At 55.6% G+C, this 12,167-nt stretch overlaps 1 protein-coding gene across 1 annotated transcript in view; it reads left to right on the top strand.

Moving 5' to 3' along the window:
- Positions 1-256: 256 nt before the first annotated feature.
- LOC309684808 (E3 ubiquitin-protein ligase TRIM36-like) overlaps positions 257-12,167 on the top strand; it is a gene marked incomplete at both ends in the record, with an annotated part of 32,116 nt that continues 20,205 nt past the window's right edge. Inside the window, one exon of the mRNA XM_082500667.1 lies at positions 257-283. Within this exon, the coding sequence (XP_082356793.1) occupies positions 257-283 (27 nt within the window). The remainder of the gene's footprint in view (positions 284-12,167) is intronic.

Consider the following 12,167-nt stretch of genomic DNA (forward strand, 5'->3'; position numbering starts at 1 on the left):
TATATATCCCTATTACTATGGGATGTGTCGAGACAACTATGCCTGTGTCGAGATATACGGTTTAGCAAAAAGGCTCTTAGAAGGATGTTTAACCTGTCACAAAGTGAATAAGAGACAACTTAGAGAAAAAGTACAAGAAGGGCGTGAATTGGCTAAAAGACCATTTGAAAAAAAAAAAAAAAAAAAAAAAAAAACCAAGTAGATTTTACTGAATTACCGAAGGTTGAGAGATATCAGTATCTATTAGTCTTGGTTGATGATCTTTGTAGAAGCCTTCTCGGCGGTAAGAACTACGGCAAAAACAGTTATTAAAGTCCTCTTGGAAGAAAGGCCCACATTTTACCTCCAAAATAATCAAGAAGCAACTAAATTATTTGGAACAAAATGGGAATACCACACTCCCTGGTATCCTCAAAGTTCTGGGAAAGTAGAAAGAATGAATGAGGAGATAAAGAAACATCTAACCAAGCTGAAGGTAGAGACGAGAATGAATTGGGTTATATGTTTGCCATTAGCCTTACTACATATTAGAACTCAGCCAAGAACAGATACTGGTATATCCCCCTTTAAATTGTTGTATGGGATGCCTTACGATTTCAGAATATTAGTAAAACACCTGAAAGTCGAAGATGAAATCTTAACGGAGTATATTTTAGAACTCACTAAAAGAAGAGACCTCCCTTGAACATTTCCATACACCGAATCCAACCTGGAGATCAGGTGTTGACCAAAACCAGAAAAGAAACATCTTTAACGCCCCACTGGGAGGGACCTTTTTGTTGTTTTACTTAACACAGATACAGCAGTACGGACAGCGGAGAAAGGATAGACCCACACTAGCAGAATAAAAAGACCTATCTTCCCAGAAAGGTGGACTATGACGTCGGAACCGAGAGACCTTTGAGTAAGATTAAGGAACAAGACTGGTAAATGCACTTTTCCAGAAGAGAAGTAACGGATAGTTTAACCATGTATAAAGCACCATACTTCTGGATACCTATGTTGGGTTGTTTGCAAGTGTGCAGTTTGGTAAGAAGTAGTCATGTGTCTTGTTTAACATGCAATCTTGCTGTATGAATTGTCGCAAAAATCTGACGTATCAGGAATCAGAAAGTCAAGCAAAAATCTGTAAATTATTTTGGGGGTGGGAACTATCAATATCTGAACCCTGGGAGGTATATGAAATGAACTGGTATTGAGCCTTAAGACAGTGCGCTGTAAGATTCCTCTGGAAACAGGCCCAGCAACAAAACAGGTGGAAATATATTTAAGAATCATTGATAAATTAACAGCAGAGTTACTAAAGTGAGAGAGGCGTGGTAAAAGGAAAGCCAGAAAATTCCCCTGAAGACTACCTGCTGCTGCCGAGAAGATGTTGATATCCTGTTGCTCTCTGCACGAGAGTAGACGAGGACAGGCAGAGAGGTATTAAACAGTGGGGAAATGAAAGCTGGTATCCTTTCACTACCACGGCCTCAAGAAATGAGCACCAACCCTTCCATTGGCACCATAGTTAACTACCTTAATTTCCACCCTGGCGGGGCCCCTCATAATACTGTGGTTAATTCTAACCTTCGGGCCTTGTTATTGTTAACAGATTTGTAGCTTTTGTTAAGAACAGGTTAAAACCAGTGCAACTAATGGTAATAAAGCAATCAAAACTAGAAATGAAGATTATACCAGATGAAAACTCTGAGTTAGATGCAGCTTGTGAAGTACTGTCCAGGTTTGATCAGCAAATTTCTTGTAAATAAAAGAAAAAGAGGGGAAGGATTGTAATAAGTAACAGAAGATCATTTGCTGATCCAACCAGTCGCTCAAGGACCATCTGGACAGTAGGTTATCTCAAGCACAATAAAAGCTCAAGCACAAGCGCTTAAGCGGTTTGATGAACAAAATAGTGAAAAGTAAAAGGGGGGAATTGTGATAAGCTCAGCGCTGTTTGTTCACCAAACCTAGAAACTCGCATTGTCACATTGTTTTACAAAAAGGCAATTGCTGAACCTGCTGTTGCAAGATAGCCCGCATCCTGTTGAGCGAGCAAGGCTAAAACTGCAAAGGTCAGGTTATGCAAACAAAGTAGGATGTGAAAAAGACTTGGAGGAGGGGAGGGGGGCTCATGAAGACGAAGAGTACATGATGTGAGGAAGACATGAATCTTTCATCCCTGCGACAACCAGGAGGAAAAGGAAAGCAGAAAACGACCCCCTAGCAACAAGTCGTGTCGTGCAGATGCAGAGTACCCCTCTACCGGAAAAAGAAGAGTATAAAACCAGGGACTTTCGGGAAACGGGTGCGAGCCGTCGGCGGAGTGAGACTCCCAGGCCGCCCAGCGCTGTTTTGCTTGCTGCCGCTTGCTAATAAATACTTCAGTCTTAATTGGCTCCGTCTCCTCGCATCAATTTGTGGGACTAACCCATAACAAACCTGAAATTAATTACAGCTTGTTGGGAGTGTCGAGATGCTCGGTGGGGGCTCGGGGGTGGGTGGTGGGGGGAGAAGCGGTGCCCTGACCCCCACCTCTTGCTTTTCCCTTCTCCTCCCCAAGACTGCACAGCGCAAGAGGAGGGAAATGCTCCAGCAGGTGAAGCAGCAGGAGCAGAAACACGCTCCGGGAGCCCCGGCCTCGCAGCACAGCAAGGGAGGCTCCCGCTGTGCCGCCCAGCACCGCCCGATGAATGTAACCCCGCCGCCGGACATCCCCCCCTCCCAAACCCTCCTCCCCCACCCCCAGCGGGTCAGGGGAGCAAACCAAAGACCCCCCCAAACACACAGCCCCCCATTCCCCGCGGCACTGCGAGGATGCACAGCCGAGGGGTATGGGGAGGGCTCTCTCCATCCCACAGCCTCCCCCTTCCTCCTCCCTCGCCTCCCGACGCTCTCCCTTTAGTTGGACTAACGTGGGCAGGTTTGGGTACCTCAGCACCTCACGCTTGTGTCTCCCTTTTAGAGATTTTGTGTGCCTTGGTAACCTGAGAGTTGGAGGTTTTTTTTATTAATTTTCTAATAAAAAAAGAACCGAGTTGGAAAAGCGATGGGGATAGGCAGCACTCTGGTCATTCTCTCCGGGGCGTTGTGGAGGAAGGCTGCCAGTCTTCCTCCCAGTGTACTTTTCCCCGTTGGCTCCAGACTGCTGCTGGGGCTGAGCTCTGAGCCGCCAGAGCGGTTCTCAGCAGACGGTCACTCGGCGCAGACAATGAGGCCCTGAATAGCCCTTCCTGTGCTCTTGATGGCTCCGGACGGCTCTGCTCCTCTGCTGCTTCTAAGGTGGGGCTGCCCCAGTGCCCTCACTCAGGAGCCTTTTGTCTGTGCAGGTCTCACTTGTGACAGGGGGTGGGGGTGTTGCCAAACTAACTGCTGTGCTGCGATGTGTGAGTGGGTGTTCCTGCCCGTGTCAGTGCCAGAGCTCTTCCGTAGGCTCCTTCTGCTAGCGGAGAGCCAGGGGCCGCTCCTTCAGGAGAGAGCTTGTTTAAAAAGAGAAAAAAAAAAAAGGGGGGGGGGGGAAGTGGGAAAAGAAAAAAGAGGAAAAAGATAAAAAAAGGGGAAAAAAGTAAAAAAGGAGAAAAATTAAAACGGGGGAAAAGGGAGAAACAGAGAAAAAAGGGGGGAAAAGAAACAAAAAGGGAAAAAGAACAAAGGGGAAAAAGAGGAAAAAAGTAAAAAAAGAGAAAAAGTAAAACGGGGGGGACGGGAAACAGAAAAAAGGGGGAAAAGGCAAAAAACAAAAAGGGAAAAAGAAAAAAGGGGAAAAAGAGAAAAAAGGGGGAAGAAGTGAAAAAAGAGAAAAATAAAAATGGGGGGGAAAGGGGAAACAGAGAAAAGTGGGGAAAAGGCAAAAAAAATCGGGAAAAAAAAGGGGAAAAAGAGAAAAAAGGAGGGGGAAGCGAAAAACAAAAGGGAGAAAGAAGAAAAAGGGCAAAAGAAAAAAAAACCCACATATTAAAAAAGAAAGGTAGAAAGGAAAAAAACAAACAAACAAACCGAGGAAGGAAAGTGGGAACATCCCCCGGGCAGGAGGAGGGACAGGAGCCGGGGGAGGGGGGAGGTGGGGGGAGGTGGGGGGAGGTGGCGGTGCCAGCGCCGGCCCCGGGGGCTGCGACACCACGTTTTTGTCCTCTACTGCAAAGTGTTCTGTGAAAAACAACCAACCAAATCCCACCCAACGACAACATCAAAAAACAAAGAGAAATCTCTCCAGCTCACACGAGCCTGAGCTGCTCTCCGCTGCTCTCTTTCCAGTGTCTCGGGGGGGTCACGGCCGAGCTGAGATTGGGGGTGGTGGTGGTGGGAGTTTGCCCCATGGCTGTGATGGGGGGAGAAGGGGTGGGTGAGGAGTGGGGGATGTGGTGTGGGGTTTTTTTTTGGGGTGGTGGTGTTTTTTTGCCAGGTGTCGCTTTACCCAGTGGCTCGGGGAGGCGTTGGCATCAGGAAGCCTGTGCTAAAGCGGGGTGGGGGCCTCGCCGCAGTTGGTTAGCAAAGCCAAAGTCGTTATTAATGGTTATTAATGGTGCACTAATTACGCCCTTGTAACTGGGAAGCTCAGATGCCCCCTAAGCACCCCCCCGGTGCTTCTCTAGCCAGGCGAGCGCTGGGCGTCCCCCCCGCAGGAGAGGAGAGCACCTCCGGGGTGGGTGGAAGGGCATCACCCAACGGGGAGAGGACCAAGATGGGGCTTGGGTGTCCCTTGGGGTGGCCGGGTGGCGGGGTAGGGCTGCTGGGGGCTGCCACGGTGAGGGACACCCCCACACCTTTCTCCATGGCTCCCAGAGCTCTGCTCCCTCCCTCCCTCCCACCCATCCAGTGCCACCGGAGAGGTGGTGTCCCCCCTCCCGGGGCGGGCAGGGGCTGTGCCACCCCATCTAACACCTCAACGCACCAAAGCACCTCACTGGGGGAGGGACTCTGCGCCTGGTAGCCCCCTGCTCCCCAGCACTGTAAGGATGGGGCTGAGCCCCCACCTCGGCCACCCTGTGCAAACAAAAGACCCCCCCCCACCCCCATACCCCGTGGCGCTGCGAGGATGCACAGCCGAGGGGTACGGGGAGGGCTCTCTCCATCCCACAGCCTCCCCCTTCCTCCTCCCTCGCCTCCCGACGCTCTCCCTTTAGTTGGACTAACACAGGCAGAGAGAGAGAGAGAAAGAGAGGTTTTATTATTCTTTTTTTTTTTAATTTTTTATTTCCTAAAAGCCACCGGTTTTTCATCCCAGGCATGGCCAGAGGAGCTCGCCCAGCGTTGAGGGGGGGAGGTTGGGCTGCGGCACACAGCGCAGCGGCTCATCAGTTTTTAGAATTAATGTAACGATAACAAAACTAACGGCGATTTTTAAGTTTTGTAAGGATTTTATTTATTTATTTATTTATTTATTTATTTCATTTCAGAGGGGGTGGGGGCGGGAGGGGGATGTTTGTTTTTTAGCACAAGCCGGCTTTTCTAGAGGTTAAAGAAAGGCCGTGCTCGGCCGTAAACTCTTTGGGGAAAGATCCCGGTTGCAAGGAGAGAAGGTGGGAAAAGAGGGGCAGGGGGGGAAAACAGATTTCCAAGAGGTTGTCAGCCCAGGGCTGGGGGAAAAAAAAAACAAAACACTAGCAAAATTATTATTTTTTTTTAATTTCAAAAATAAAACACACACAACCCCCAACCCCAAATGACACACACACATCCACACACAAAAACTACCTCAGGTTTTCATACCTCAGCACACTGCGCTTCTGTTTCCCTTTTAGAGATTTTCTATGCCTTGTAAAACTGATAGCTGGAGCATTATTTTTGTTTATTTTCTTAATAAAAAAAAAAAAAAGAGTTGGAAGACACACTCTTACTGAGTGCGAGGCGGGAGAAGGAAAGCAATCCCACGGGTGCCAGAGCTCTTCCATAGTCTCCTTCCGCTGGCTGAGAGCCAGGGGCCGTTCCTTCGGAGAAAGCTTGAGAGATGTTTGAAAAGAGAAAAAGAAAAAAACCAAAAGAAAAAAATGGGGGGAGAAAAAAATAGAGGGGAAAGAAGAACAAAGAGAAAAAGGAGATAAAAGGGGGGGAAGAAAAAAGGGGGAAAAAGAAAAAAAGGGAAAATGAAAAAAGGGGAGGGAAGAGAAAATAAAAGGAAGAGGAAACAAAAATCCCAAATATAAAAAAAGAAAGGTAAAAAGGAAAAAAAAAAACAACCAAACCAAGCAAGGAAAGTGGTGAAAGCCACTGGGCAGGAGGAGGGACGAGAGCCGGGGGTGAGGTGGTGGTACCAGCGCCGGCCCTGGGGGCTGCGACACCACACTGCAAAGTGTTCTGTGAAAAAAACCAACCAAATCCCACCCAACGACAACATCAAAAAACAAAGAGAAATCTCTCCAGCTCACACGAGCCTGAGCTCGCTCTCCGTTGCTTTTGTTCCAGTGTCTCAGGGGGGTCACGGCTGAGCTGAGATTGGGGGTGGTGGTGGGAGTTTGCCCCATGGCTGTGATGGGGGGAGAAGGGGTGGGTGGGGAGTGGGGGATGTGGTGTGGGGTTTTTTTTGGGGTGGTGGTGGTGGTTTTTTTGCCAGGTGTCGCTTTACCCAGTGGCTCGGGGAGTGTGACGAAACGGGAAAAAGGGCTTCACTGAGAGGTTCAAATTAACAATTTCTTTGGACTTCGCTCACAGGTCCAATACGTCACTATTGCAAGTTCTGTGTGTGCGATGGCGATTACACTATTGCGGTTTAAAAGCAATTAGCGGGATCCACTATTGCGAGCTACAAATGCCCCCGACACGTAGCAACACAAACCACAAGGGCGCTAGATATTAATACCTTAGAAGAGTGCACCAGTCACAAACTCAATCGCATGCCCTACACCGTACGGATGTTTCTTAGTCACTTACCCTCTCTCTCTCAGGTGAGGTCGCTCCATCCCGGGGAAGTTACCCTGTACAGCGTCCTGGATGGGGGGGGACGGATCTCCTAGGGGCCAGCTGTATCCTTGGAGGATTCCCCATTTGTCTCCCCAGACCCTGCGGTTTATATTTCCTGACTCGGTGAGGGTGCAGGATTATGCCCGAGTGGATTACACTGTCTGGGATATTTCCCTCTGGTGGTGCCATAGCGAAGTTTGTGATGTCCGGCGCTCAACGTCACAGGAGGAGTGGTGGGATGGGACTCGGGGCATTTTATTTGTTAAGAGCCATTTGGTTTTGGTTGTTCTGTGCCATCTTGAGATAAGCCCGGGCTGAGCTGTTTTGCAGCTGCCCCCAAGTTCTCTCTGCACAGCCAAGGCACGGCGGAGATGGAGCTGAGTGGGAGGGCAGCTCCCTGCCTCTCACCTCTTGTGCTCTGAAACCGGCTTGGCTGGCTGCTCCCACACAGTGTGTTACTGGCTTGCCCAGCAGGTAAAGAACCCAGATTTGGGAGGACAGTGGGGTGTCCGTAAGGGGTCCTGGGCGGCCCTTATGGGGTCCTGGGGGGGACTCTTGCAGGCCAGAGGGAGTCTGGGGCAGCCCTTCAAGGATCTGGGGGTCCCCTCTGGTGCCTCTGGGGAGGGTTTTGTGGCTGGAGAGGGCTGAGCTGGTTTCAAGAGGTGCTTCCTCTCTTTCTCCAGCCCACCCAGCTCCCCCGACACCCCCACCCCCCCAGGTTGGTGGGTGCCAGCAGTGCCAGCCTGTCCCACTGGGTCGGGCACTGAGGGGGGCACAGCCCCAGCCGCGGGATGGGAGGAGGAACCACAGCACCAGGGATAGAGACCAACATTTTATTTCTTTAACATTTCCCATGGGGGGCACCCCAGGGTTGCGCGGCTGCACCGCAGCTGGTGCCAGGAGGGACTCCAATGTCCCCCCCACAGCTCACCTGGCTCCGCTCGTGATGCTTTTGATGGGGCTCAGCACGGTCTCTTCTGTGCTACGGACCAAGCGGCTCCAGGTAGGCGACTGCTGCACCACACTGTGCCGCAGCGTGGGGTTGTGTGGGGGGCTGCGGCGCGGGGCTGGGAGCTGCTCCCATCTCACCCAGCTCCCGGGGTCCTGCAGAGGGACTGGAAGAAGCCAAAGCAAGGGACGACAGACACGAGAGCCCGCCCAGAGGAGCAGAGCGGTGAGTGGCCCTGGCACCGAGCACCTTGCAAACAGCCCACACCCCACGGCAGCCCTGAGCCGGGGCTGTGCCGGGGGCTGCCGGCCGCTCACTCCGTCCCCTCCCTCAGCAGCTTCTTGGCTAGCGGATGAAGGAACGGAGCTCAAATCGATGCAGGAGAAGCAGGGAGTGTGGGGGAGACCCCCAGATCCTGCCCCAGACCCTCAGCCTGTGCCCTGCCCTGCCTGCACTGGGCAGCCCTGCCCGCCTGCTGAGGAGGGGGTGCTGCCCGCGGGCTCCAGCGGAGGAGACAGGGTGCAGCGGGTCTCTTCTCTCCCATCCTCTGGAGGGCAACCAAGGAGGCAGCGAGGAGGGAGCACCGGGCCCCACAGGACCCACTGGGCTCCCTGCCAACCATATACCATCCGAGCAGTGATGCCGCTCTCTACCCCCTGTCCCCCCCAAGCCCACAGGTCCCCCTGCCCTCCTCTGCCACCTATAGGTTCTATCAGTGGGGACAGCTCCTTCTGGTCCAGGCACCCCCCGGGCTCCTGGGCCCCCCGAGGGCCAACGCAAGAGCCCCTGCAGCCTGTGCTCGCTGGCCAACTCGGAGGACTGCAGCAGCCTGGTGAGGAGCAGCTCCTCTTCCCAGAGCTCCCTCTACCACTTCCTGGAGCCCTGGCCCAGTGCAGCAACAGAGCCAGTGGTGCTCACACACTCAGGACAACCCCGCTCTCCCATGGCTGCTGGTGGGGCAGTGGGGAAACCGGGGCTGGTCCTCAGCCAGGAGCCTCCAGAGGAGCTGCCAGCAGGGACCGAGAAAGAGTGGGTTCCCCGGCAGGGGATGGACAGGACACAGAGGCCCACGGACGAGCAACCGTCCCCCGGAAAGCCCCCAGCCATGGACATGGACAAGGTGGTGCGGGAGATCACCTGCGCTTTCCAGGCTTTGAAGGCAAAGACGGAGGAGTCCTGCAAGACCACGGGCAGGGAGTGTGGCCAGGCAGACCCAGGGCTGTGCAGGGCAGGAAGATGCCCACGGCAGGGCTGCGCCTGGCTGTGGGGCTACCTGAAGGGCTGGTGGAGATGCCACTAGCCGTGTCTGCTTCTGCCAGCCCTGCAAGTGGTGACAGCGCCAGGCCCAGAAGACCAACAGTGCCCCGAATACTGAGCGGCTGTGGGGTGTGGGGCCGGGAACCCCTCTGGGGTACCCCCTATGTGAAACGTTAAAGAAATAAAATGTTTGTCTCTAGCCCTCGTGCTGTCCTCCCTCCTCCCATCCCACCCCTGCGGGTGCTCCCCCGAGGGAGCAGGTGCAATCAGCAAGCACTGTGTGTTGAGCTCCCCTGCTCACAGCCATGCTCCGCCTGAAGGCGGCGAGGCAGGAGCAGTCCCCAGCCAACTTGGGCACAAAAAGGTTCATCTGACTCAGCGGGTGAGGAAGGGCCCGTTTCAACTCCGTACCTTTGGTATTCTCAGGTCGGAGGATTTGATGGAGCCAACTGTGCATGGCAGCATACGCTGTGGGGCTCTGAGCTGCTGCGTGGTGCCAGGTCTATCCAACGTCAGGCAGTACATTCACAGGAGATGTCACCACTAACAACTCTTCGGAGGAAGTGGGGCCGTTTCTGTAGTCGTAGGCTGCCTGGAGAAACAGCCCCACGGAGCTAATAGTCTGCTGAGCAGCAAGGGAGCACAGTCGCTGACTCTCAACCAAGTACAACAACCCACTCTATTGCCTTCCCCCTTCGCCCGCTGCCTCCCACAGTTGAGAAAAAACCAACCAGGGAGCTCCAAAGGAGGGGACCCCTCCCCCACTCCCCCAAATCTGCTCAACATCCCCAAACCTCCCTCAAGACACGGGACTCCTCCCACACACCTCCACTCCCCACACCGACAACCCTCCCCCTCCCCCAACGCTCCAAAAAGCGGCAGTCCTTAGGGCAGACTCCTTAAGCTGACTCCACAGCTACGGCTCCCCGTCGGCTCTGGGGGAGACAAGGGGGCCCCGGGGCTCTCCGTGGGCCTTAAGGGAGTCCCAGGGCTGCCCACGGGCTCCCAGCAATGCCCGTGCCCACCACCCGACCCATCTCGGGGGTACCTGGGGGGACTCGGCCGTGGGCTGGAGGCGGGCGAAGGGGGCACGGCCGGGCTGACCTGCCGGGGGCGGGGGGGTGCTGAGAGCGGAGCCCAGATCGGAGCCAAGCGCCCGGCCAGGTCGGCACCGGGCACCCTGCGCTGAGACCGGGGCTGCCGCCACCTGCGGAGAGCGAGCGGGGGGTGAGAGGGCGGCAGCGGGGGACGGGGGGGGTGGCCTGAATCGGCCCTGTTTCCCCCGGGGACCCCCCACTCGGCTCTACCCCCCCCAAACAGGCCCAGACCGCCCCCCGAGCCCCCCAGCCCGGTCCCGCCAGCCCACAAACCCCCCGAACTGGCCCTGCACACCTCCGCGCCGCCGCCTCTGCCGCCGCCGCCGCCTCTGCCGCCGCCGCCGCCTCTGCCGCCGCCGCCGCCGCCTCTGCCGCCGCCTCTGCCGCCGCCGCCCCGCCCGCCCGCTCCCGCCCTCCTCGGCTCCGATCCCCCCCTCTCCCCCGGTACCGACCGTCGCAGCTCCCGCCCGACGCCGTACACCGGAAGTGCTCCCCCTCACGTCCGCCCACCCGCGCATGTGCCGAGGCGAAAACCCGGGCCACGCCCCCCTGCGTCGCCGCGGCAAACGCGAGCGAGGGGGCGGGGCCGCGCCGAGGAGAACGAGCCCCGCACCACAGCTTCTCTCCGCGTCGGGCAATGCGAGGCCGAAACCATCCCTGCCCTCCCCAAAATGAGCCGGACATCCGCCTGCAGAGCTCCGCCAGCCCCCCCGACGGACATCACGGGGATGGGGGGGAAGAAAACAACCAGAAAGGTACTGAAAATAGCTTGGAGATGGGGCTTAGAGATCCTTCTGAGAGGCAAAACCCGGCCTTTGTTCTCATTTTTGGTCACGGGGTTTCGCAGTGCTTCGCGGGCAGTGGTTATCCAGGGGCATCAGCTATCCCGGAAAGCGAAAGTTCCCATCCCGTGTGGCAAAAATCCACTCGCATGAATAACTTAGACAAAACCAGCCCACAAAAGGACAAGAGGCACCTTTGGTCACTTTTTCCTTGAAGCTTCGCGAAAACTGTATACTCAGATTGGCCCTGTCCTGCAGTTTTTTTCCCAGAGTTTTGCCCCCAAACCCACGCTTCTAGCCCCGGTCCCCAAGCCCTCCCTCAGGGCCCACCACCTTTCCCCAGCCCGGCCTGTCCTTAAAGCTTTTCTTTTCACACACAGCCCTTTCCACTCACCTCCCTGCGGGACCTCCTCTCTCACAGACACCTCACAGCCCTGCAAACCTCCCTCTCCCGAAAACCCATTCTCCCCTCACACAACACCTACTCCCCTCACACCCTCGCTCCCCCCCCCCCCCCCCCCATCTCTCGCCCCCCCATCTCTCGCCCCCCCCCTTTCCCCTCTCCTCCCATTCAAAATGGCGCTTCCCTTCCCTTCCCCTCCCGCCTTTTCCTGCCACAGCCGCCGCCCCCCCCGCTCAGGTGACACCGCACACAGCCGCCATGAGGCGCGGCGGGGAGGGCCGGGGCTGTGAGAGGCGATGGCGGTGAGGGAACTCTTGGCTTTTCTCCTCTTCTTTTCATCTCCTCAGGCTTCGGGCAGCCCCACGTGGGCGGCTGGAGATCCCCCCCTCCCCTTCCAGGAGTGGCCCCGGCCCTGGGGCGGCCCCCACCTCCCTCCTCCCCACAGGCTCTCAGGGAGAGCTCCCAAATCTGTTCCCCGGGCGGCCCCACAGCCTCCTGTGAGGCTGGAAGCAGCGGTTCCCTCGGGGAGAGTCTCCAAACCCGTTCCCGGGGTGTCCCCACAGCCTCCTGCGTGGCTGGGAATGGTGTTTCCCTCAGGGAGAGCCCCCAAATCCATCTCTGTCGTTGCCCTACAGCCTCCTGCATGGCTGGGAGCAGTGTTTCCCTCAGGGAGAGCCCCCAAATCCATCTCTGTCGTTGCCCTACAGCCTCCTGCATGGCTGGGAGCAGTGTTTCCCTCAGGGAGAGCCCCCAAATCTGTCCCCCGGGCGGCCCCACAGCCTCCTGTGTGTCCGGGA

Source organism: Vanellus vanellus (genome assembly GCF_965231255.1).
Source record: "Vanellus vanellus genome assembly, contig: HAP1_SCAFFOLD_44, whole genome shotgun sequence".
In the NCBI taxonomy this organism is placed as follows: domain Eukaryota; kingdom Metazoa; phylum Chordata; class Aves; order Charadriiformes; family Charadriidae; genus Vanellus; species Vanellus vanellus.